Source organism: Mauremys mutica, chromosome 15 (assembly GCF_020497125.1).
Source record: "Mauremys mutica isolate MM-2020 ecotype Southern chromosome 15, ASM2049712v1, whole genome shotgun sequence".
NCBI classification, from domain to species: domain Eukaryota; kingdom Metazoa; phylum Chordata; order Testudines; family Geoemydidae; genus Mauremys; species Mauremys mutica.
Window position 1 is genome coordinate 26,182,615 of NC_059086.1, and position 27,490 is coordinate 26,210,104.

The 27,490-nt window shown below is 50.0% G+C and overlaps 1 protein-coding gene across 15 annotated transcripts in view; it reads right to left on the reverse strand.

Moving 5' to 3' along the window:
• Nucleotides 1–20,620: 20,620 nt before the first annotated feature.
• The window catches only part of LOC123350389 (butyrophilin-like protein 2), a 162,175-nt gene continuing 155,305 nt past the window's right edge, over nt 20,621–27,490 (reverse strand). For all 15 annotated transcript variants that reach the window (XM_044988944.1, XM_044988958.1, XM_044988946.1 and 12 more), the window contains one exon: nt 20,621–21,289. In XM_044988944.1, the coding sequence (XP_044844879.1) occupies nt 21,207–21,289 (83 nt within the window). In that variant the 3' untranslated portion in view covers nt 20,621–21,206. The remainder of the gene's footprint in view (nt 21,290–27,490) is intronic.

Consider the following 27,490-nt stretch of genomic DNA (forward strand, 5'->3'; position numbering starts at 1 on the left):
CACTATTCAAGCATGTGGCCATGGACCTGGTGGGGCCCCTCCCAAAAGCATTGCTGGATTTCAGTAAGTATTGGTCATGGTGGATTATGCTATCTATTTTCCCAGAGGCAGTACCACTTCGCAGGCAAGCTTGTGAAGGTCTTCGCACATGTAGGCCTGCCCTGGGAAATTCTCACTGACCAGGGCATCAACTTTACCTTCCGACTGCTGTGGCAGGTGTGTGGGCTCCTGAGGATCAAGCAGCTGCACACCTCTATCTACCATCCGCAAACTGACAGCTTGGTCAAATGGTTTAACCGTACCATGAAGGACATGTTGCACAAGTTTTCCTCAGAAGAACTACGCCAATGGGACCAGCTGCTTCTGCCCTTGATCCTGGCAATCTGGGAGGTGCCCCAGTTCGTTACAAAGTTTTCCCCTTAGAGCTGCTGTATGGCCACTGCCCGCGGGGGCTGCTGGACCTAATGTGTGAAACCTGGGAGCAAGCTCTGTCACCAATCCAGATCCTCTTGAAATACATCCTCCAGCTCCGGGAATGCCTAACTCAGGCTGGAGTACTCGCTTGGGAAAACTTAAGGGCCACATAGGAGGCTCAGGCATGAACCTATAACTGAGACACATGGAGCCACGACTTTAAACCTGGTGACTGGGTCTTGCTTCTCCTCCCACAAGCAAGTCAAAGCTACTGGCCCACTGGCAAGGCCCCTACAAGGTGGTCCAGAAGGTTGGGCCTGTCTCCTATGAGGTTAACCAGCCGGACTGAAGTAAGAAAACCCAGTGGTACCATATCAACCTCCTGAAGCCCTGGTGGGAGTAAGAGGGCTTATTAATTAACCCCTACCCACCGGAACCAGAGCTGGGGCCCCGTGTCCCACTGACCGAGGACCCCGAGGGGCCCCAGATTGGGGAGACCCTCACTGATGAGCAACATAAGCAAACCTGGTGCCTCCTGCAGGCGTTCCCATGAACCGTCACCATCTAGCTGGGCTACGCAACCCTGGTTTATCATACTATTCATACAGAGCCTGAGGTATTGATCCGAGAGATGACCTGGCCCTTGCTGCACCGAATGTGGCAGGTCATCGAAGAGGCAGTACAGGCCATGGTGGAACTGGGAGTTATTGAACCCTCACAGAGTGAATGGAGCAGTCCGATCGTGCTGGTACCCAAGGCCAATGGCCTTCTGCATTGAATTCCGACGTGTCAATGCTATCTCCAAGTTCGATGCATATTTGATGCCTCATGTAGATGAGCTGCTTGGCCGATTAGGGGAGGATCACTTCATCACCATGCTTGGTACTGGCAGATCCCCCTTGACCACACTTCGAGGGAAAAGACTGCATTTGCCACCCCAGTGGGACTGTATCAGTTCACTAGGATGCCCTTCAGCCTCCATGGGGCCCCAGCCACGTTTCATCAGCTGATGGACCGTGTCCTCCAACCCCATCAAGACTATACGGCTGCCTACCTGGACAATGTGGTCATCTACAGCCGCCATTGGGAGGATCATTTGGTATGGTTAGCTGCAGTCCTGAGATCCCTGTGGGCAGCTGGGTTGACAGCCCACCCAAAAAAATGTTGCATTGGATGGCTAGAGACCACTTATCTTGGGTACACTATAGGAAACAGACAAGTGAAGCCCCTTGTGGGAAAGGTCCAGGCCCTGCTATCACAAAGCATCAGGTGTGACAATTCTTGGGGCTCGCCGGCTACTATTGGTGCTTTATTCCCCAATTTGCATCTGTTGCCGCCCCTTTGACCGGGCTTTAACCAAGGACAGCCCTCGACATGTGGTTTGGACCCAGGAGTGCGAAGACACTTTTCAGAAACTCAAAACGAGTCTCTGCCGTGAACCAGTCCTCTGTAGCCCAGATTTCGACCAGGACTTCATCCTCCAAACAGATGACTCGGAGGTAGGACTGGGCGCCATCCTGTCCCAGGAGATCAATGAAGAAGACCATTCAGTCTTATATATCAGCCAGAAATTATTTCCGTGGGAGAAGAACTATATGGTGGTAGAGAAGGAGGCCCTTGCAGTGAAATGGGCTTGTGATGCCCTATGTTATTACCTTATTGGGGCCCTGTTCATGTTAGTCACCAACCACGCCCTGCTCCAGTGACTAAACAAAATGAAAGACAATAATGCAAGAATACCGCGGTTGTACCTTTATAGTTCTAGGGCCTGGTCTTGTTATCTGTTAAGTGTTACCTGTGTGTGTGCTCAGCCCCTGCTGGACTGCTTAATCCAGCATTCCTGTGGCCTGATCAATTCCTTAGGGGCAGGGGCGGCTCTAGACATTTTGGTGCCCCAAGCACAGCGGCATGCCGCGGGGGGCGCTCTGCCGGTTCTGCGGCTCTGGTGGACCTCCCACAGCCGCGGGACCAGTGGACCCTCGGCAGGCACACCTGCGGGAGGTCCACCGGAGCCGCGGGACCGGCGGACCCTCCGCAGGCATGCCGCTGAAGGCAATCTGCCTGCCGCCCTCCTGGTGACCGGCAGAGCGCCCCCCCACGGAATGCCGCCCCAAGCACGCGCTTGGCGTGCTGGGGCCTGTAGCCACCCCTGCTTAGGGGCCTGTGCAAGGACTAAGGGAGTTCCCTGCTGCCCAGGAGAGGGATGAACGCCAACTTTGAGATTTTGGATGCTCCCTCTCTGACTATAGTACCTATCTATGGACCTGGGCAGGAAACAGTTTTTCACATCCCATTAAAATTTTCAAGATATCAAAAAAACATTGATGTCATTAGTGAAGAGAAAAGGAAAAATCTTGAAAACGTTTGTGAACCAAAAATTAAACAAAAACAAATACACAAACAAAAAAACCTATGTGTGTATCAATCAAATTTTTGTCTTTTGCTAATTTCAAAGTGTTTTGTTTCTGTTTCAAAAATCAATCAAATCTATCTATCTATCTATCTATCTATCTATCTATCTATCTATCTATCTATCTATCTATCTATCTATCTAATTAGCTAAATTTCAGAATAAAAAATGGACAGCAACACTTTTTTTCTTCCCCAGAAAAATTTTGAGTAGAAAAACAAAATAAAAAGTTTTAGTTTTCATGTACTGGCACTTTCTAAGGAAAAAAAAACATGTTTTGTCAAACAATCTGGGCCCCATCACCATAGTATGTGAGCACCACCCACCCTTGAATGCATTTATCCTCCCCATACTCTGTGAGATAGGGATGGATTATTATTCCCATTTTATTGGTGGAAAGCTGAGGCACAAAGAGTTTAGGTGGTTTATCCAAGGTCATAATTGGAGTCAGTAGTAAAGCAAGACCTTGAACCCAGCTGTTGTGATCCCAGAGCTATCACGGTGCCTTGGGGAGAGCCAGCAGCTGCAGGGGGCCCCATACTGAACACGGTCCTCACATTTTCTACAGGATGAGTTTGTCCTGGAAGATATCTCGCTGCTGAGGGTGGCCTGGGAAGCAAGGGAGGGTCTTCTACTACAATTCAGCTTCTGCCCTGGCCCTTATGCCACTTGCCTGTGTGCAGCAATGGTCCCCCCGCCCCTCATGACACAGTGGCGTGGACATGTTAGCCTTACTGGGACAAGGAGTACAGTTGCTCTGCCAAGGAACCTGTGCAAGTGGATTGCCCAGCTTCTGCATGAGTGATCACTTTGAAGAGATCACTGAGGCTGATTACCACGATGTGAGAGAGCACATCAATCTCCTATTTTGCATCTAGGCATGCACGCAGACCTAACCCTTCTTTCTGTCACCCTCCTCGCCCCAAGAGCCCGCACCGAACAACTACCTTCCCAAAATAAAAGCCACTTACTGGGCACCTCCTCTGCTGTTTGTTGTTCCCCAAACACTGTCGGCTGCGACTGGATACCTTCCTCTTGGCTTCCTCTGGTTGCATGCATCTAGGGATGCCAGACCATCCTCTGGCTCTGGGTCACCCTCCTCCTCAGCACTCTCACTCCTGCTTTCCTCCTCCTGCGTTGTTGAACTCTGGGCTGCTACGGACTCTGAAGAATGGTGCTCTTCAGAGTGGAGGTGGGGTGGCCCCCAAGTATCGGATTCAGCTCTTTGTAGAAATGGCAGGTCGTGGGGGCAGCACCTGAGCGGCAGTTTGCTTCCCACGCTTTGTGGTAGGCATTCCACAACTCCTTCACTTTAACCCTGCACTGCACTGCATTTTGGTCATGGCCCTCTTTCCATCATGGCCCTTGACATTTGCCCATAGGTATTGTAATTCCTACGGCTGGAGCGCAGCTGGGACTGGATGGCTTCCTCCCCCAAAACACTGACGAGGTCCGGCACCTCACCATTGCTCCATACTGGGAATCACCTGGCATGTGGAGGCATGGTCACCTGGAAAGATGCGCTGAGAACACTCCACACCTTGCTGAGCAAAAAGGAAGGGGATTTTCAAAATTCCCAGAGACTTTAAAGGGCAGGTCTGATGGTTGGTCACAAAAGGGCAGGGCACTAGAGTTTAAAGTGATTACCAGAGTGGCTAGAACAGGCATTGTGGGACACTTCTGGAGGCTGATCAGACTGCATTAATAGACCAGGGTGTCCACACTGGCACCGCAGCGCTCCAGCCGGAATGCAGCAAGTGTTATGCTTCTCGTGGAGGTGGATTACCAGGGGCGCTCCAGACATGGAGTCCAGGTGCTCTGCGTGCCTTGCCAGTGGGGACACCTCAGGAGTTAGGGCACCCGAGGCTGATTTAATGCACTGTAACTTGCAAGTGTAGCCAAGGCCTCAGGCTGTTTAGCTTAAGAAAGAGACGGTTACAAGGTGATTTGATCACAGTCTATAAGTATCTATATGGCAGCAAATATTTAACAATGGGCTCTTCACTCTAGCAGAGAAAGGTATAACATGAACCAATAACTAGAAGCTGAAGCTAGACAAATTCAAATTGGAAAGAGGGTGTAATTTTTTAATATTGACAGTAATTAATCATTGGAATGATTTACCAAGAGTCCTGGTGGATTTTTCATCACTGACAATTTTTAAATCAAGACTGGATGTTTTTCTAAATGATCTGCCCTAGGAATTATTTTGGGGCAGTTTTCTGGGCTGTCTTATACATGGGGTCAGCATAGATCAGTGGTTCACAACCTCACCAGACTACAATACCCTTTCAGGAGTCTGATTTGTCTTGCGTACCCCAAATTTCCCCTCACTAAAAACTACTTGCTTATAAAATCAGACATAAAAAATACAAGTGTCACAGCATACTATTACTGAAGAATTGCCTACTTTCTCATTCATACCATATAACTACAAAATAAATGGAATATAAATGTAAGCAGAGTCAGGATGAGCTCTACCCTGACATCTGGTGGTAATTGTGGTGAGCTGTGGAAAAGAACTTCAGGGGCTGATCCCATCCCATCTAGCATTAGCCCACAGCAGCCCAAAGTGGTTACTGTAAGATTTTCCCAGGGCACTGGGTGGGAGCTCGAGCTGGTTTTGCATTACATTATTGAACCTGGCCCTTGCTGCTATCAACTCAGCCTGGCAGAAGGGTTACATAAATATTATACTTACATTTCAGTGTGACACTTGAGCCTGTATTTCACTTGTGAGCCTTGTCTGATGCCCGAGTCCCAGGCAATGGGGCTGAAGCATGTAACTTAGCTTTGTAGGGACCTGGGCAGTTGACCTGCTTGCCACTTGTGATCCCTTTAAACCCATTCCAACCCCCCCCCCCTGGGGGCTACAAATTCCAGGTCGAGAAACACTGATCTAGACAAGGCAAGTATCCTCTGGAAGACCTATGCAAACTGAAGGGTCTGTGTACCCCTGGTTGAGTACCACAGGAATCAACACTCAAATGATCCCTTCTGGCCTGGGGGGGAGGGATAGCTCAGTGGTTTGAGCATTGACCTACTAAGCCCAGGGTGATGAGTTCAGCCCTTGAGGGGGCCATTTAGGGAACTGGGATAAAAATGTGTCTGGGCATTGGTCCTGCTTTGAGCAGGGGGTTGGACTAGATGATCTCCTGAGGTCCCCTCCAAACCCTGCTATTTCTATGACTGTATTCTGTCAGTGCTAATGATTTTTATTGAGGGTAAGGATAGGATACAGAGGGACCTAGACAAATTAGAGGATTGGGCCAAAAGAAATATGATGAGGTTCAACAAGGACAAGTGCAGAGTCCTGCACTTAGGACGGAAGAATCCCATGCACTGCTACAGACTAGGGACCGAATGGCTGGGCAGCAGTTCGGCAGAAAGGGACCTAGGGGTTACGGTGGACGAAAAGCTGAATATGAGTCAACAGTGTGCCCTTGTTGCCAAGAAGGCTAATGGCATTTTGGGTTGTATAAGTAGGGGCATTTCCAGCAGATCGAGGGATGTGATCATTCCCCTCTATTCAGCACTGGTGAGGCCTCATTTGGAGTACTGTGTCCAGTTTTGGGCCCCACACTACAAGAAGGATGTGGATAAATTGGAGAGAGTCCAGCGGAGGGCAACAAATGATTAGGGGCCTGGAGCACATGACTTATGAGGAGAGGCTGAGGGAACTGGGATTGTTTAGCCTGCAGAAGAGAAGAATGAGGGCAGATTTGATAGCTGCTTTCAACTGCCTGAAAGGGGGTTCCAAAGAGGAAGGATCTAGACTGTTCTCAGTGGTAGAAGATGACAGAACAAGGAGTAATGGTCTCAAGTTGCAAAGGGGAGGTTTAGGTTGGACATTAGGAAAAACTTTTTCACTAGTAGGGTGGTGAAGAACTGGAATGGGTTACCTAGGGAGGTGGTGGAATCTCCTTCCTTAGAGGTTTTTAAGGTCAGGCTTGACAAAGCCCTGGCTGGGATGATTTAGTTGGGTTTGGTCCTGCTTTGAGCAGGAGGTTGGACTAGATGACCTCCTGAGGTCCCTTCCAACCCTGAGATTCTATGATTCTATGATATAATCTAGACAAAGGTAATACTATTTCTGTGTTCTCAGCAGAGCCCAGAAGGGGAGTAGGAGCATGGTTCCCTGCCTGTTGACTTCATAATAGCCAAAGACTGAGGATTACATGTTAGAATCAGCAAGGGATGGATGACCGGTGCCTTGCAGGTTATCAGAACTTGTGGGAAGGACCCTATTTAAAAATCCATTTGTTCTCCATATTCACCTCAGTGCAGGAACGGAGCTCAAGAATTATTCACCATGTAACTTCTATTTTACCTTCAAAACAGGGCTTTCCTGGTGCCTAGTAGAGCTGAGAGAATAATGGATTATATTTTGTGAAAGTGGCAAAATGTTTTGTTTCCACTTTCCAATTCAAAATGGTGTTTGGATTTTAAATGTGGCTATTTTAACCCTCCCCCCTCCCCCCGCATGCAAACACACACACACACACACACACAAAGGACAAACAACACCTAAAATAGACGGATTAGAGCAAAAACTCAGAAAATAATTCATTTTGAGTCAACAAACAGGTCAGTTAATTTGAAATTAAGTATTTTCAAGTTCTTCAATTCAGTACATAATTTAGAAAAAACTGTTCAGGGGGCTGAACAGAAAATTCCTCATAAAAAAACTAGTTCATTTGGGACCAAAACATTTTTTTTCTCTAAATTGAGCATTGAATCAAAGAACTCAAAAACTTTTCAGTTGACTCAGCATGTTCTTTTCCCAAGTCCCCCTACCACAATTTGGACATTTTTTAGTGTTTTCACCCATTTTGTGTTTCTTTATTTTAAAGTGAGCAAATTTAAAATGGAAACATCATTTTGAACAGAAAAGTTGAAAGAAAACATTTTGCCTATTTAAAAAAAAATCCTAACTGAAAGTATTAATTGAAGTCAACACAAAAATAGTTTTTGCTCCTTCAAAAATGTATATTTTGGCAACAATACAAGTCACAAAATCCATTCCCTCAGCTTTGATACTGAGGTCTGACCCTGAATCTTTCCCCAGCACTGATGTCACCCTGAATTTAGGCCTGTGTATCATCAGCTAGTGAAGATGGCCAAGGCTGGGCCAGGACTGATTCATGTTAATTGTGGACATCAAATGAATTGTTTGCTTTAATTTGTTGTCATATGCGGTGTGATATCATGGTGGACAAAGGGAGCTCCATGCTGGAGTTTCAGCTATAAGTGTGTAGCTCAGTGAAGAACTCTGCTTATTTCTCTCCGAAAGAGCCCTTTGCCATGGCCCTATTTTTTGCCATGTCCAGTATAAGCTCCTAATTAGAACTGGGTGACGAGCAAAGTAGCATTCACAGACTCTACTATGGGTCCAGATCAACTTCTCTCTCACACCTGTCATTGCCACATCCCTCACAGCAACGGGAAATAGAGGAGAGGAGAGGAGAATTCAGAAGGAAAGCCCCAGCCAAGAGAACAAAGAAGAGTAAGAAGAAAGAATAACAGAGGAGGACAACGGCAAGAAACTTCTGTGGGATATTGACACTAAGGGAGACATTGACACTGTGTAATGAATGTCACATTGCTCGTAGCTTTGTTAATCACTGATACAATAATGGAATAAATGGAGGCCACACCACCTCAAAAGTCTCAGGATTCTATTATGCTTATTATTGCTAAATTTGTGCAGGAAACTATTTTCCAACCTCCATGAATATGTTTGAAAGTTCAAAAAGGCCAGATACTGGGACTGGACGACTGGGGATGGATCACTGGATATTTGCCCTGTTCTGGGCCACATGCCACTGGCCACAGTCGGAAGACAGGATACTGGGCTAGATGGACCAGGGATCTGACCCAGCATGGCTATTATAATGTTCATATGTTCATATTATAATGTTCATATGTTCTTAACTCCAGAAACTGGAGAAAATTCGAAATTCCCAGAAATTTTGGTGAACCAAATTTTTTTTTATTTGGATCAATAAACATGTTTCATTTTGATATTTTCAAAATGTTTTGTTTTGATTCTGACCATTGAAAATATTTTATTTTGTTTTTTGCTATAATTACTTTCCATTTGGAAATATGATGCCATTTCACAGTGGAAAACTGGAATTTGGCAATTAAAAAATGTCAAAACAAAAAGTTGTGACAATTTCAAAACTTTTTCTTTCTAATTTTCACATAGAAAAAAACATGAAAACTGATCCTTTCCCATGAAAGATTTTGGTTTTGATGAACCTTTTGCTGAAAAAGTCCTGACTAGCTATAATTGTGATATTCACACCTAGAGGCCTGAGTGAAGATCAGGGCACCATTGTGCTGTGATCTGTGCACATGCATTATAAGAGTCAGCCAAAGAGCTCACAATCTTTTAGATTCTGCTTTGCTTTTTAAAGGTATGTAACAGCAGAAAAGAGAAGACGGGGGGGTTCACTTTATACCAGCTCTAATAGAGTTAATATTCAATACAAAGAAATACCCAAATGTCCATCAGGATATCAAGGCAGGTCCTTGCAGCACCATCAGATAACTTCCATATTCTTCTATGCCTATCTGTTGGTGAAACAGGTCACATGCTCTATCAGGCACTGTGTATGTGCTCTTGCATGTTGACTAGACATCATGAGTCCTTGGCTATGCAGACTCATATTCATTAACCAACTGAAACACATAGCTAATATTTAGTTTCCAGCTAATCAAGCCACCATGGATTCATCATTACTTAATAAAAAAGTCTCCTTTCACTTTTCACAAAGACACTTTCAGAAATGGAACATTCTGGGGCAAGGCAGGGAAGGTCTGTCCAATGTCTAGGAACCTGCTCCTCCAACTTACTATTTGTTAGTATATGAAGTAGTCTGGATTCTCTGACTATTGCATAATTTCTCTTATCCTCTGTGCAAGGTCTACACTTAATGTGCAATTAAAGGCAAGCTCAAAGGAAACCTCCACTTATGTTAACCCTGTTTAAAACAGATACAATGTATATTACAGAACTGCCGTGGCAAATATAGAGCTGTATCGGGGGCCACTTTAATTTTAAATCTTCTTTCCAATTTTTTTGTTTGAGCAGAAATTCCCCTTGCTGCTTCTCAGCCTAAAAGTGAATTAATTTTTGGAAGTTTTGTAAAATAGCGAGCAGCTATTTTGGTACGGGAAGTGTTGGATTGAGATTCTCTTATTCAGCAAATGGATTGAACATATCTTTATTAAGGCAAAACTCAGCAAAACGCAGTTACTCACAAGCTCACTGGGATGATCTCATCACAGTTTCCTCCAGCACCAGACCATACAGCTTCAACCTTCCTTTGTTACACAAACTTATTTATAACTTTTTGTTATCTTTTTCGTATACATTTGCATTAGTCTCTCATTTCCGTTAGCTCTCTTCCCCTCTCTGTACAGGGTTAGTGTAAGTTCAGACCAGTCTTTTCTAGCTTTTAAGTTATTTTATCTTTTCTTTTTCTCACAAACACAATTACTCTGCAGTTTCTCACACAGGTGCAACACTAAACATGGTCTCTCTTCAATTTCTTACACATGCACAGTTCTTATGCTTACGCTGTTAAAAATCAGAACAAAATCTTAAAATCCACAGAAGGATTCTGTCTGGCCTAAATCTGCCTTTGCTCTCATCAGGACTCAAATTTTTGAGTTTTCTTGTGTATGTCAGATCTAAACAATAGTATTGCAGAAAGGTTTTCTTCATTCTAACAATACTGAATGCATAAGTACACAAATACAACATTAAGACAGCACAGTTTTAATACATTCAGAAAACTCCATAATATTGTGACTATAGGAACCCTAATCCAGCCAGATGCATATCCCATTTATATAGATGTTACATACAAGTAAAGTATGTTAGAAGAACATTATTGAAGATGAAAAGTCAAGAACACAATAGTTAGGAGATGCTAAAATTCTGACAAAAGGAAGAAAGGAGAGCAGCAGAATATGGACCCTGGACTTCAGAAAAGCAGACTTTGACTCCCTAAGGGAACTGATGAGCAGGATCCCCTTGGAGGCTAATATGAGGGGGAAAGGAGTCCAAGAGAGCTGGCTGTATTTTAAAGAAGCCTTATTGAGGGCACAGGAACAATCCATCCCGGTGTTCAGAAAGAATAGCAAATATGCCAGGCGACCAGCTTGGCTTAACAGAGAATTCTTCAGTGAGCTTAAACACAAAAAAGGAAGCTTACAAGAAGTGGAAACTTAGCTAGATGCCTAAGGAGGAGTATCAACATATTGTTTGAGCATGCAGGAGTTTAATCAGAAATGCCAATGCACAGCTAGACTTGGAGCTAGCAAGGGATGTGAAGGGTAACAAGAAGGGTTTCTACAGATATGTTAGCCATAGGTGCTGACTCCGTGGGTGCTCCGGGGCTGGAGCACCCATGGGGAAAAATTCACTCCAGTTGATGCCTAGGCACAGATCTCTCTTAGAATCCTCTTTCAGGGTATGTCTACACTACAAGACTATTTTGAATCAACTTAAGTCGAATTTGTGGAATCGACCTTATGAAGTTGAATTTGTGCATCCACACTAAATACACTAATTCGACTGTGTGAGTCCACAGTAACGGGGCCAGCGTCGACTTTGGAAGCGGTGCACTGTGGGACGCTATCCCACAGTTCCCGCTGCCCATTGGAATGCTGGGTAGAGCCCCCAATGCCTGCTGGGGGAAAAATGTGTCGAGGGTGGTTTTGGGTAACTGTCATCATTGAACCGTCAATCACGCCCTCCCTCCCTCCCTCCCTGAAAGCGCCTGTGGGCAATCTGTTCGTGCACTTTTCTGGTCAGTTACAGCGCGGACGCCACAGCACTGCGAGCACGGAGCCCGCTGCAGTTATGGCCATTGTCAACTCCTCGCACCTTATCGTCCACCTCTTCCACAGTCGGCTGCTGAGAAATAGGGCTACTTTTCAATGGTGCTGCGAGCACTGGTGGACCATGGGGGATGTTTTACCAACATCAATGTCGGGTGGCCAGGCAAAGTTCATGACGCGCGTGTTTTCAGGAACTCTGGTCTGTTTAGATGCCTGCAGGAAGGTAGTTTCTTCCCGGACCACAAAATAACTCTTGGGGATGTGCAGATGCCTATAGTGATCCTCGGGGACCCAGCCTACCCGCTAATGCCTTGGCTCGTGAAGCCCTATGCAGGCGCCTTGCACAGCGAAAAGGAACTCTTCAAGTACCAGCGAGCAGCGAGCAGCGTGACCTGTGACTGTTCAGTTTCTTTACAGAGAAGCTGAACCTGCCCCTGTTTCTTTACCAAGTTACTGTTGACTAGCATCTGCAGTTACATACCCCGTCCACCCCGCTTCCCCCACTTCCAACACACGTTTAAAAATAAAATACATTTTCCACTGTAACTTTACAAACGTTTCTTTATTGATGACTTTGTGTTAAAGGGTTGAAACTGGGACGCAGACTGTGCTGGGTAGGCTGTGCGGTGATGTAAAGACCGCCTCTAAACTCGAGGAATGACAGGCTCTTGCTCCCAGAGCGGTCTGCAGTGCCGGACTGGTTGTTTCAACGGAGCCTGCCATCCCTCCTTTTTGGGACTCTGTGTGCGGGGGCTATGTGGCCTTGTGGCGGGGGAGGACGGATACAGATTCCTCTGCTGCGTGGCTCTGTGGTCCAGGACAGGGACCATTGCATGAGATCTGTAACCCCCTTCCCCCGCTACAAAGTCACATCCCCCCCACCCACACAGAACCTGCAAACCACCTCCCATACCGACCAGGGTGCCTACTGACTGCACTGTGTGTGTGACCTGCTGCTGATCCTGCCCCCGTCTCTGTACCCTGCTAAAGGTGACTGTCCTACCCCCTGCTAAAGGTGCAATACCCTACCCCCTTCCCCACCCACCCCTTCAAACATAGCGTTGTGTAAAAAAGCATGACGGAAACAGTAATTAACAGCAAAGTATTTTTAATAATTAACCAGACAGTCAGGGGATGAAACTGGGATTGGGCTTGGGTGAGTCAGAAAGGGAAGGACTTCTCAAAAATTAGGGGATGAGAGCTTTTGGGTACTTGAGCACTCTGCTGGGGTGCAGTGACAGTTTTCACGGCCCCTGGCGCCACTCCTTCTGGTTACTTTGGGTGACGGGAGGTATGGGACTTTGTGGTGGGGGAGGGCGGTTGCAGATACACTGCGGGGGGGCTCTGTCCTCCTGCCTGCGGTCCTGCACAACATGCACAAGGCGCCGGAGCGTGTCCGTTTGCTCCCTCATTAGTCCAAGCAGCGTTTGAGTCGCCTGCTTGTCTTCCTCACGCGACCTCTCCTCCCGTTCACTGTGTGAGCGCTGGTACAGAGAGAGGGTCTCCCTCCACTGGCTCTGCTGGTCCGCCCCGGCTCGGGAGCACCCCATAACTTCAGCGATCATCTCGTCCCGTGTCTTTTTCTTTCGTCGCCTAATCTTTGCCAGCCTCTGTGAGGGGGATGCTGTGGCAGGTCTGGAGACAGTCGAAGCTGTGTGATGGGAAAAAGGGAGTGAATTCCTTGCAAAGATACATTTTTGCGAACAATGAACATAGTCTAGTCTGTGTCTGTGAACAACACCATGCACAGCACCTATCTCGTCCGCACTCCTGCAGCAGGCAATCCTGAAAGCATAAACTCTGCCCCTGTTCTACCCCATCGCAGTGTCCCCCGACCCTTGCACTTCTGGGTTGAGATCCCAGTGCCTGATGGTGCAAATTTCATTGTCGCGGGTGGTTCTGGGTAAAGTAGTCAGTCATTCCTTCCTCCGGGAAAGCAACGCCAGACAATCATTTCAAGCCCGTTTTCCCTGGATTGCCCTGGCAGACGCCACAGCGTGGCAACCATGGAGCCTGTTTTGCCCTTTGTGACTGTCACCGTATGTGTACTAGATGCTGCTGACAGAGGCGATTCAGCAGCGCTACACAGCAGCATGCTTTTGCTTTTGCATGACAGCAGAGATGGTTACCAGCCATACTGTACCATCTATCATACCATAAATTGGTAATAAGATGATCATGGTTACCAGTCCTTTTGCACTGCACCATTTGCTGCTGTCATAAGTGCCCCTGGCTGAGATCGGCCAGGGGCGCAAAAGCCAAAATTGGGAATGACTCCCTGAGTCAATTCCTCCTTTTTGGTATCTAAAAATAGAATCAGTCCTGCCTAGAATATGGATAAGTGTACTAGAGAACTACTGTATCATAGAACCAGAGAGCACAGCTGCTCTGTGTCAGATCCTGCAGAAATTATGAGCTGTATGCTATTCACAGGAGGTGCTCCTGCAACAACCCCACCTGTTCATTCCGTTCTTTCCCCAGCCTTCCTGGGCTACCATAGCATTGTCCCCCCACTTGTGTGATGAAGTAATAAAGAATGCAGGAATAAGACACACTGACTTGTTAGTGAGAAATGAGTGGAAGGCAGCCTTCAGCTGCTATGATAGTCCAGACAGGACATTAAGCAGTGTGGAGGAGAGGAGCCCAGCATCCCTCTGCTAGTCCAGGGGCAATTGAATCTTTTCTTTACACATGAAGGGTGGGGGCTGATGGAGCTCAGCCCCCTGTTGTTATGATGAGGATGGTTACCAACCATACTGCACCATCTACCAGGAAAAATTAGGACCAGGTGCCCTTGATAGACCTCACCGATGCTAGTCTGCATGGTTACCAGTCCTTTTGCACTGCCCCATGTGCCAATAGGCTGATGATGACGATGGATATCAGCCATATTGTACCGTCAGCCACCCATGGCGGGGGCGGGGGGAAGCAAGGATATTGGTGTTGAGTGCTGCAGCATCGCATCTATCTGCAGCATTCAGTAAAGATAGGGTGACATGAAAAAGAGTCAGCAGAGGATTGTTTTCCTTTTCACTTCTGGGGGTGGGTGGGTGGGGCGCGTAAATTGCCGAGCTATGCCCTGACCCACCGCGGACACTGTGTTTGACCCTAGAAGCATTTGGAGTTCAGCCAAGAATGCAAATGCTTTTCGGAGACAGCAAGAACTGTGGGATATCTTGCGTCCTCAGTCCCCCCTCCCTCCCTCCATGAGCGTCCATTTGATTCTTTGGCTTTCCGTTACGCTTGTCACGCAGCAGAGTGCTGAGTCTCTGCTACGCCGTCTGTCTGGAGATTTTTTAAAAATACTTTGGACCAGGTGTAACATTACAGTAATTCCCCTAATTAGATGCAGGAGTCTCCGAGCGAGATCACCCTGAGGACGGTCACTGAAGGAGATAGAGAGCGCATGCTGCGTGAAAGCCAGCACAAACCAGTGGCCTATGCTGCCATGCTCGGGGAGGCAATGCTCCCTGAACACCTCATGAAAGCCTGGTGCGGAAAAGTGTGCTACCACGGAGCACCCAGTAAGGCAGCTCTCCCCAGGAACCTCCTGCGGAGGCTTTTCGATTACCTCCAGGAGAGCTTTGTGGAGACCTCCCAGGAGGATTTCTGTTCTATCCCCATATATATAGACCTCCTTTTCACATAGTTCAGATTCCTGTTCCATTAATAATAAAAGTTTACATGTTTAAAGCACTTACCGACTGATCCTTCCCCTGATAACGGCCGGGGAGGGTTGGTAGGGGCTCTCCGTGAGGGTGATGAAGAGATCCTGGCTGTCGGGGAAACCAGCGTTGTAAGCGCTGTCGCCTGCCTCGTCCTCCACAAACCCTTCCTCATCGTCCCCGTCAGTGAACATTGCCGAGGAACTGGCCGTCGACACTATCCCATCCTCAGAGTCCACGGTCACTGGTGGGGCAGTGGTGGCAGGCTCCGGAGCGTCTGTTTGCTGCTTTGGTCTTCTGGTAGCCTTGTCTCAGGTCCTTGATTTTCAGGTGGCACTGTGTTGCATCCCAGCTGTATCCTCTGTCAGTCATGGCTTTGGAGACCTTCCCATAGGTCTTTGCATTCCGTTTTTTGGAGCGCAGCTCCAAAAGCACAGTGACTGGGTGAATTCTAATGTTAAAATAACCACCAGTTTGCAGTGTGTCTGTCCTGTTTTTTTATCAGTCTGTCCTCGAAGGTAGCATTCTCAACTGTGACTCACACAGTCCACAATACCAAATACCAGTCCACAAGAGTTTCTTTTCTATCGTAGTCATGACTCTATATTTATCCTTGAATGAGAGTTTGGGTTATTTACAATCAGAATCCAGAGTGATGTTAACTGGAGGGAGGAATAAAAATGTTAATTTAATCAGTAATAAGAGACTCATTAACTCGCTCTGAAATAAACAAACAGATAAATATCAAAGCAGGAAAAGAAAAGGAAGACTATAGTAAAGAGAAGAACAAAATATTAAATACACCTCTACCTCGATATAACGCTGTCCTCACGAGCCAAAAAAATCTTACCGCGTTATAGGTGAAACCGTGTTATATTGAACTTGCTTTGATCCACCGGAGTGTGCCGTCCTGCCCCCACCCCCACAGAGCACTGCTTTACTGCATTATATCCGAATTCATGTTATATTGAGTTGTGTTATATCAGGGTAGAAGTGTATCTTAGAAACATGCACCACAGCTGTCCAGAACAAGAGTAAGACAATTAATATATGCAAGAGCAAGGACACATACAGCCCTGGCCAGTTAGAGTTTTTAGACAGGGGATTTTGAGAAAATGAGTAAAATAAACAAATAATGTTAATGTGAGCTGAGCCCTCATACTCAGAGAAAAACAGATGTGTGTTAAAGGGCTGGAGACCATTTCAAAAGATTCCACAGGAAAATGGATTTAGCCATGAAATTTCCCTTGAAGTTTGTGGGAGCCAAAACATGAAGGACCCTATCCTGCTGTCATTACTCACAGATCTTTGGATACCAACAGAGTTACTCAAATGTGTAACACAGGTAGCACTGGGCCCTAAAAATCTTTGTCATAGTAGCAATTCATAGTTACTCATGATAACAATGGAAAGTCAATGGGACAGGGAGAGAGGACGGGAATGGGGCCAATTTACACCAGCTTGGGCTCTGACCAATTTGGCGTTGATCAGAGGGAGAGATGTGTGGAAAGGGCATGCAATGTTCATTTTCAGATCGTACTGATCAGCCAATGGACGCATACACCATGTTTGTGGGAATGATTCTAATGCTCTGAAAGTGAATAATAAAAACATCCATTTCAGCACAAATTGAGCCTGAGAGGAGTTAATGCAACACTGACCTTGATTTGTTTGTAGAAATCATTAGATATCTTTATTATAAGATCCTTCTGCCGTTCGAACAAATGTTAGACATGACAAAACAGAGGCAGAGCATTCCATCCAGCAGAGACAGGTGCTGCAATTCTGCAACATCTGTTGTGAAGTGATGAAGAGTTTATGGACGAGGAAGATTATAATTAGCTCCAGGGCTGCAGCCACTAACTCTGCCCATCAAAGGAAAAAAATACACCCTGTCAAACTGGGACCCAGTCCCATGTGGATGGGGTTAAGGCTAGAATAAAGAGGAGAATCCTGGAGCAAATGGGAGCAAATGCATAGAAACCCCAGGAGTCTGTGATCAAATAATGGGGGAAAGTGAAGACATCCCTAGTCCTGCTTTATATTGGGCCAGAATTTCTAGTACACTTTGGCTGCTTCACACTGTCCCAAAGCAGCCCGTTAAACTGACTTCACAGCTTTTCATCATCACAGAATGGTGCAAAGCAACCGAACAGTGCTGGTGAATCTGGCCTGTGGTACTCTAGAAAAACATGACATGATGGTGGCTTTTCCTTAGTTTTGGAAAGAGTCTTATTGGAGCCCTTTACATTGCTGAGCTGTGTTTGGGCTCTTTTAAGAAGTTAGTTTCTTTGTACCTTGCTTGTGAAAAGAAACAAGCCCACTACCTTAGACCAGCTTCTTTCATGTGTGTAACCCTATCAATGGGTTTGTACAAGAGGCACTAAGGGCTGGTCTACACTGGGAATTTACATTGGCAAAGCTGTGTCTCTCAAGGGGTGTGAAAATCCACACCTCTACCCTCAGTGTAGCCAGCGTAATGTCAATGGAAGAATTCTTCCCTCAACCTAGCGACTGCTTCTTGGGGAGGTGCATTATCTACTATGCCAATGGGAGAACCCCTCCTGTCAGCAAGATAAAGTCTACTCTGTAGCACTACAGCGTCACCGCTCCAGCCCTGCAGATGCATTGTTTAAAAATGTAGATATGCCCTAAAGATGTGAATTAAAAGTGGATTAGCTAAACTCAGTGATGAGCTGCCAAAATCTTAACAACCGGTTCACTACCGGGTCTTTGGCGGCAGGTCCTTCATTCGCTCCGGGTCTTCAGCAGAACTTCGGCGGCGGGTCCTTCAGTGCTGCCAAAGACCCGGAGTGAGTGAAGGACCCACCGCCAAAGTGCCACCGAAGACTTGGAGCGCTGCCCAGTGAGTAAGCCCCACGTGTTTGTGGTTTTTTTTTTAGTCATCCCTGCCGGGGCCCTGTCAAAACTGTTAAAATCGGCCCCCGCACTTCCTAAAGCTGGCCCCACACATCGGGGTTGCAAAATTGTATCAGAGGCCAGGTAGGGAAGGCTGTGCCTCCCAAAACAGCTGTCCCCCCCATCCAACACGTCCTGCCCCTGACTGCCGTCCTCAGAAACTGCAATCCATCAACGCCCCCTGCTCCTTGTCCCCTGACAGCTTCCCCCCAGAACCTCACTGTTGAAAAATAGCTGACAGCATCTCCAAATGTAATACGTATGTAGCCAATAAATCAGATTTAATAGTCTTTATTGGATTCTGATATTTATTGCAAAATTGAACTAAGTGCTTTGATGAAGTTTTTACAAGCACTAGTATGAATTGAATCAGCTCCGGCAGGCTGAGAGCTGCAGTCTGATTCAATCAGCCTGCCGGAGCTCATTCAATCAGTCTGTGGGAGCCCAAGGTAAGACGAGACTCGGAGGGGAGGAACCGGGGGTGTGTGACGAGGCTGGGGGGTAGGAATCTGGGGGTGACAAGGCTCAGGGGGGAGAGGAATTGGGAGTGATGAGGCTCGGGGGGCTGCAGGGCAAACTGGGGGAAGGTAGCACTCAGGCAAAGGACGCTCAGCTCTTCAGCTGCACAGAGCCGAGGTGTCTTGTCTCCCAGCAGCAGCCGCAGCTGCTGGCTGTATGGTAACCCTAACAACCGATTCTAAACTGGCTTCTAAATTTAGCAACCGGTTCCTGCGAACCGGTGCGAACCAGCTCCAGCTCACCACTGGCTAAACTGCATTAAACCCCTGTGTGGACACTCTCATTAAGAGTAGGTCTACATTTAAAACACTGACAGGTGGTAGCTATGTCAGTGGGAGAAGCTCTCCCATCAACATAGCACTGTCTAAAAAGGGATGTGTAGTGAGGAGGCCTGGCTCCCAGCCGCCCCGGAGAGGGACGAGCCTCTCCGGCTGCCAAAGTGGGTGGAGCCACTGGAGCCTGCGCCTGCCCCCCCAGAGGTCAAAGTTCAGAACAGGAAGTATAAAAGCCCCACCCCAGGGCTCAGAAGCTGCCTGGCCGCCAGAGAGGCCGAACGCTGGTGCCCTAGCTCCTGCTGGGGAGACTCCTGTCGCCTGTGACTGACCCGAGGACTGGCCATACCCGCCGAGGCAGGACACTGACCAGACACCGGGGGAGCCAGTAAGCTTACCAGTGAGAAAGGACCCAGAGGTGCTGCCTAGCTTGCTGCTCGGGGAGTACCCCGAGGAGCCCATGGTGCTTGACACCAGGGAAGACGCCGATGAGACGCAAGTACTGCTAGAGGAGGAGGTTGGAAGTAGCCCGGGGACAGCCGACCCTAGTCTGGCTGCAGCACACCCAGAGCTGATGTCAGCATGTTGCGGCCAGGATCCCCACTGACACAGCAGCAGGCAGCCTGCCGCTGTTAGGGCCCCGGGCTGGGACGCAGAGGAGTGGGCGGGCCTGCATCCCCCCGGTCACCCCACTCACGGGTGGCAGTCTCCCCCTTGCCCTGACGCTCAGGACCAGGAGCCCTGAACTGTTGTTTGCTGCCCTGCCCTGCCCTAGGGCCTGGGCTACCTAATACTGAACTATTTGCTCAGCCCCTGCCTGAGGGTCTGAGCCCTGAACTGTTGTTTGCTGCCCCGCTCTGACCCAGGGCCTGGGCTTAATACGGAACTCTCTGCTCATCCCTTGCCGGAGGGCCTGAGCCCCTGACTGTTTCCTGCCCCACCAGGCTAACTCATCAACTTAGCAGACTCATGTAGTGAGGCAGCCTGGCTCCCAGCCGCGCCGGAGAGGGGTGACCCCAATAGTGGACGTCTACAGGATGTTAACGTCATTATGACTACATGGCTCCAGGGTATGGAATTTTCACACCCCAGTGTGACATAGTTAGACAGACATAGGGCTGTTGTGTAGACCAGACCACAGAATATAATCAATTTAGCTTAATTCACTTTGAATGAATTCCCAGAAGAATTCTGTCTTGCTGGGAAGTGTCAGGAAGATTGGATAACTTTATGGGGGAGTTGGGTGTGTAAACATTCTGTTTATAGCGGAAATCTATCTTAAGTCTAAATTTTATTCCAGCCACTGCAACTTCATAATACAGTATGATACCGTCCCAAAATATGGTTATTAGTGAGATATCCATGTTATCTATCTTTTATTATAGAGGAAAATGCTGAAATTAGCAATGAGATTCTTATTTTGACTCTGAGGCGAAGATGCCAATAAGGAAATGTGAGAGAGGATGGTGTTTTCTTGTTTTCTTCTTTTTAACATCTGCATCAAATTCCCCAGAAACACTGTGCTAGTCAAATATTGTATTGGACAAAAATCACATGCAAAAAAATATAAGAAATGAAAACATTTTATTGCAAAACATGTAATGAAGACAGCATGACGATGTACATTTAAAAAAACAAACAAACAGCTTTCTTACATTAAAATACATTCATGAAAACCTTGATTTCAGTTACACCAGTATAAAATCAGCATCAGTGTCATGTTATATTTATTCCTCTTTAATTGAACAAATTCTCATTTTTGTTTCTTTGTGTGAATATGTAAAGAATGGATAAACCTCTCCTGAGAATGAACAATCATGAAATGTAAACAACACAGACATGTCAGTTACATTGAAAAAAGTCACCTGCCCCTCTTGGTAACTTAGGCTTTTTCTGCACTATGACTCGGGTCTATGGGTCTGTTTTTGCCCAATAATCTCTCCCACTCAGACCCATAGCCCAGAATCCCTCTTTAGGGGAGAAGGAAAGTTTTCCTTTTCTCTGTATTGACTTTCTGGCCACCTCCAGATCCCAGTCAGTGCTGCTCACAACCTCCACTTCCCAGTACTGCTTTCCAGAGGAGAATTCTTCAGAGCCCAACACACAGACGGTCGAATTGAACCTCTCTGGATTTGGTGGAACTTGTTGAGGTTAGGCTTCATGTGTAAAACTCTTCTTATTGTCAGCAATGGAGATGTTGGGGTGGGCCATGACTCCATGAAGACTGATGTCATCTATAGGAAGAGAGTTTTCTTTTTGAGACCCACACTCCTATAATGCCAGTATACAATGGAATAGGAGGGAAATATACACTATGAGCCTTCTCCTGCACATTATAATTACTCATTAGACTAAAGTTTATCTACTAATCATACCTGGAATCAGGACGAGGCGGTTACTCACCTTGTGCAGTAACTGACGTTCTTCGAGATGAGTGTCCCTGTGGGTGCTCCACTCCAGGTGTCAGTACGTCCCTGCACCTTTGAGCGGAGATTTCTGCAGCAGTACTCGTACCAGCCACACATACACAGAGCATGCTCCCCCGGCTCTGAGTATACCTCTTAGTGAACATGCGCAGCCGGTTCCCTCAGTTCCTTCTCTACAATGGAGGCTACCCCAACTCCAAAGTAGAGGGGAGGAGGGTGGGTAGTGGAGCACCCACAGGGACACTTATCTCAAAGAACATCAGTTACTGCACAAGGTGAGTAACCTCCTCTTCTTCTTCGAGAGATGTCCCTGTGGGTGCTCCACTCCAAGACACTTAGAAGCAGTATACCTCAAGGAGGTAGGGACTTCGGATCTGGTAGGAATGCAGTAGATAATACTGCTCTGCCTAATCATGTGGCAGAGAGAGGGCCCTGAGAAAGGGCATAGTGTTTAACAAATGTGTGTTCGGAGGACCAAGTGGCTGCTTTACAGATGTCAGTCAATGGCACTTTACGTAAGAAGGCTACAGAGGTAGATACAGATCTAGTGGAATGGGTTCTGATGGATGCTGGAGGTGTAAAAGACGGTTACTCACCTGTAGTAACTGTTGTTCTTCGAGATGTGTTGCTCCAATCCATTCCAGTTAGGTGTGCGCGCCGCGCGTGCACAGCATCTCGGAACTTTTTTCCCTAGCAACCCCGGCGGGCCGGCTGGGCGCCCCCTAGAGTGGCGCCGCTATGGCGCTAAATATATACCCCAGCCGGCCCGTCCGCTCCTCAGTTCCTTCTTGCCGGCTACTCCGACAGTGGGGAAGGAGGGCGGGTCTGGAATGGATTGGAGCAACACATCTCGAAGAACAACAGTTACTACAGGTGAGTAACCGTCTTTTCTTCTTCGAGTGATTGCTCCAATGCATTCCAGTTAGGTGATTCCCAAGCCTTACCTAGGCGGTGGGGTCGGAGTGAGACGTGGCAGAGTGTAAGACTGCGGAGCCGAAGGCTGCGTCGTCTCGAGACTGTTGCACCAACGCGTAGTGGGAGGCGAAGGTGTGCACCGAAGACCAGGTGGCCGCTCGACAGATGTCCTGGATTGGGACGTTGGCCAGGAAGGCCAGAGATGAGGCGTGTGCCCTCGTCGAGTGTGCAGTGACACGGCCTGGTGGTACACGAGCCAGCTCGTAGCAGGTCCGGATACACGCAGTGACCCAGGAGGAAATCCGCTGGGAGGATATCGCATCTCCCTTCATGCGGTCAGCCACCGCGACGAACAGCTGGGGCGAACGCCGGAAGGACTTAGTCCGCTCAATGTAGAAGGCGAGCGCCCTACGGACGTCGAGCGTATGTAGCTGCTGTTCCCGAGGCGAGGCATGCGGCTTCGGGAAGAACACCGGAAGGAAGATCTCCTGATTGAGATGGAATGCTGACACCACCTTCGGGAGGAAGGCCGGATGAGGGCGCAGCTGTACCTTGTCCCCATGGAAGATCGTGTATGGCGGAGCAACCGTTAGAGCGTGAAGCTCAGAAACTCGCCTCGCTGAAGTAATGGCTACAAGGAAGGCTGTCTTCCACGATAGGTAGAGCAGGGAGCACGTGGCCAGAGGCTCGAACGGAGGACCCATTAGTTTGGCCAACACGAGGTTCAAGTCCCAGGTCGGGGCAGGGGGCCGCACTGGCGGGTACAAGCGGTCCAGGCCCCTGAGGAAACGGGAAACCATCTGGTTCGAGAAGATGGACCGACCTTCCACGGAGGGACGAAAGGCGGATACCGCTGCTAGATGAACCCTCAAGGAAGAGACCGCCAGACCTTGCTCTTTAAGGTGCCAGAGGTAGTCCAGGATGGTAGGGACCGGTACCAGGAATGGATTAAGACCTTGGTGATCACACCAGAGTGCAAACCTCTTCCACTTTGCCAGGTAAGTGGAGCGAGTGGAAGGTTTTCTGCTCTCGAGCAGGACCTGTTGAACCGCTGCAGAACAGCCCCTCTCCGCGTGGGTCAGCCACTCAGGTACCAAGCTGTAAGATGGAGGGATTGCAGGTTCGGATGGCGGAGTCTGCCGAAGTCCTGGGTGATGAGGTCCGGCCACAACGGCAGGGGGATGGGCTCCCGAACGGAGAGCTCGAGCAGCAGGGTGTACCAGTGCTGCCTCGGCCAGGCTGGCGCCACTAGAATGATGTGGGGTCTGTCCCTCCGAAGCTTCAGGAGCACTCGGTGCACGAGCGGGAACGGAGGGAAGGCGTAGAGGAGGCGATCCGTCCAGTGATAAAGGAAGGCGTCCGTCAGGGAGCCTGGCGAGCGACCTTGGAATGAGCAAAAGCGGTGGCACTTCCTGTTCTCTTTGGAGGCGAAGAGGTCTACTTGGGGAAACCCCCACCTCCGGAAGATAGTGTGGACGACATCTGGACGGAGAGACCACTCGTGGGAGAGGAACGACCTGCTGAGACGGTCGGCCAGCGTGTTCTGCACTCCCGGAAGAAAGGATGCTTCCAGGTGAATTGAGTGGGTCACGCAGAAGTCCCACAGGAGCATCGCTTCCTTGCAGAGGGGGGAGGAGCGGGCTCCGCCTTGCTTGTTCACGTAGAACATCGCGGTGGTGTTGTCCGTGAATACTGTCACACAACGACCTTGGAGGCGGGCGCAGAAGGTGTGACAGGCCAGGCGGATGGCGCGTAGCTCGCGAACGTTGATGTGCAGTGTGAGCTCCTGGACCGACCACAGGCCCTGCGTGTGGAGATTGCCCAGGTGGGCCCCCCAACCGAGCGCTGAGGCGTCCGTGGTCAAAGTAGCGGACGGCCGAGGAGGGTGAAATGGGACACCCGCACACACGACGTCCGGGTCGAGCCACCAGCGGAGGGACTCGAGGGTCGTCCTGGTGACCGTGACCACCATGTCGATGGGGTCTCGATGTGGGCGGTACACCGACGCGAGCCAAGACTGGAACGGGCGGAGGTGGAGCCGCGCGTATGCTGTGACATACGTGCAGGAAGCCATGTGGCCCAGGAGGCGGAGGCAGGAGCGGACCGTCGTGGTAGGGAAGGCGACGAGGTCCCGGATGATGGAGACCATCGTCTGGTGCCGAGCGCGAGGGAGGCAGGCTCTGGCCGTCGTGGAGTCGAGGACCGCTCCGATGAACTCCACCCGCTGCGTCGGAATCAAAGTGGACTTCTCTGTGTTGATGAGAAGACCGAGCCGCTGAAAGAGAGACAGGATCTCTGCCATGTTGCCCATCACAAGTTGCCGGGACTGGCCTCGAACCAGCCAGTCGTCGAGATACGGATAAACGTGCATCTGACGACGTCGGAGGGCTGCGGCGACCACCGCCATGCATTTGGTAAACACCCTCGGGGCGGTGGACAGTCCGAACGGTAACACCGTGAACTGGTAGTGGGTGTCGTTGAGCACAAACCGAAGGTAACGACGATGTGGAGGATAGATCGCGACATGGAAGTAGGCATCCTTCATGTCGAGGGCGGCAAACCAGTCTCCCGGATCCAGAGAGGGAATGATGGTCCCCAGAGTGACCATGCGAAACTTGGGCTTGAGCAGGTACTTGTTTAGCTCGCGAAGGTCCAGAATAGGACGTAGCCCGCCTTTCGCCTTGGGGATGAGAAAATAACGGGAGTAGAATCCCCTGCCCCGTCTGTCCTGAGGCACTGCTTCTATGGCACCCACGCTCAACAGAGTCTGGACCTCCCGTAAGAGGACTTGCTCGTGAGAGGGGTCCCTGAAGAGGGACAGGGAGGGTGGGTGGGAAGGCGGGGGCGAAGCAAATTGCAGGCGGTATCCCGACTGGACTGTGTGAAGCACCCAGTTGTCTGATGTTAAGCGGGACCACGCCGAAAAGAAATGGGAAAGGCGGTTGCAAAACAGAGGGGAAGGATCCGGTAGGGAGAGTGATGGGCCGTCCTCGAGCGTCCCATCAAAAGGCCTGTTTGGCCCCCTGAGGGGTCTTCGAAGCGGCCTGGCCCTGGTTGCGGCGGTTGCCGGATGGACGACGGCGATTTTGGGCCGGACGTCGGCTGTTGTAAGGGCGATACCGGGACTGGAAGGCCGGTCTGGAGGGCTGCGGACGGAATGGCCTACGTTGCGTCGCTGGCGTATGCATGCCTAATGTCCGTATCGCGATACGACCGTCCTTTAAAGACTGGATCCTAGAATCCGTCTTCTCAGAGAACAGCCCTTTAGTGTCAAAGGGAAGGTCCTGCAACGTATATTGGACCTCCGGCGGCAGGGTAGAAGACTGCAGCCAGGCGATACGCCGCATCGTGACTCCTGAGGCCAAGGTCCTCGCCCCCGAGTCCGCAGCGTCGAGGGCGGCTGAGATGGAGGATCTAGATGACCTCCTTCCCTCCTCCAGCATGGCCGTGAACTCCTGTCGGGAGGCTGACGGCAGGAGCTCGGTAAACTTCGCCAGGGACGTCAGGATGTCGAAGACGTACCTGGCGAGGAGTACCATCTGGTTGGCAATCCTCATTTGCAGGCCTCCTGCAGAATAGACCTTCCGGCCTAGGAGGTCCATACGTTTCGCGTCCTTCGATTTGGGCGCCGAAGCCGGTTGACCGTGTCGCTCCCTGTCATTAACCGACTGGACTACCAAGGAGTCCGGGGTCGGATGCATATACAGGTATTCATACCCCGTGGGAGGGACAGAGTACTTTCGCTCAACCCCACGGGCTGTAGGGGGCACGGACGCTGGCGTTTGCCAGATAGTGGTGGCGTTCTTCTGCACCGTCCGGACAAACGGAAGTGCAACTCGCACCGGCGTGTCAGCCTCGACCACGTTCGTGATAGGGTCCTCGTCCTCGCGCACCTCCTCTATGGGCAAGGCCATTGCCGTCGCCACACGACGAAGGAGGTCCTGGTGAGCTCTCACGTCAATGGGTGGAGGTTCCTTAGTTGCTGCACCGGCCACCGCCTCATCAGGCGAGGACGAGGAGGACAACCCTTGGACGACCGTCTCCGAAGAGGGGCCTGCCACCTGTCCGTCGGAGGGTGCGGGCTGCACATGGCCTTGGGATTCGGACGCTACAGCATCCGCCGCCGGTGGCGAAGGGGCCGGTCTGGATACCGTCGCCTCTGGGACTCTGCGCTCTGACGCGGGGGGCCTTGGTGGAAAAGGCACCCCCTGGGCCTCGTACTGGGCCCATGGAACCCAAAAGCCCCATGGTTGTGCACCTTGAGGATGGTGCCGTGGGGTGGGCGGCAAGAGTCCGTATCCGTCCGCGCCAGAAGCGACCGACTCGGGTCGAGAAGGCCATGGCGGTGCCGAAGCGCTCGCAGAGTGTGGTGCCGAAAGGGGCCGACCTTCCCCGGGAGGCAAAGACGTGCGAGGTTGCTCCGGCCGGTACCGGGACGGCGACCGGGAGTGACGTCCGCCGCGGTGCCGGGAGCTCGACCGGTGCCGGGAGCTTGACCTTGTTTGAGAACGACGGTGCCACGAACGTCCGCGCGAGTCACGGTGCCGGGAACGGTGCCGGGACGGCGATCTTTGATGGCGCCGACGCGATGGCGACCTGGATCTCGTGCGGCGTCGGGAGTACGACCGGTACCGCGATGACGAGCGGTACCGGGACTGCGACCGGCGTTTTGATGGCGACCGGTACCGCGAAGTCGAGCGGTGCCGAGATCGCGAGCGTCTGGATGGAGATCTGCCGCGGGACCGGGACCGGGACCGGGACCGGGACCGGGAGCGTCGTCCATGCGGCCTGTCCAGGGACGGTGGCCGGGTCATTCTCGCCGGCTTCCCCGCCGACACGACAGCCCGCACCGGCGGTGCCGGGGGCCGGAGGCCTGGTGCCTCTATGAGCTTGATGAGCTCTCGCGCGGAGGCGAATGTCTCCGGCGTTGACGGCAGCCGGGGCTCGACCTCGGACGGTACCGGGGAGCGTGGCGGCGCCGGACTCGACGGCCCTTGCGGCGCCGGAGTCAAGGGTCCTGTGCGCGACTTGTGTGCGGGCACCGCAGGAGCTGCCAGGCGCGCAGCCGCTTGCGCCGAGGCCTCCGCGCTAGCC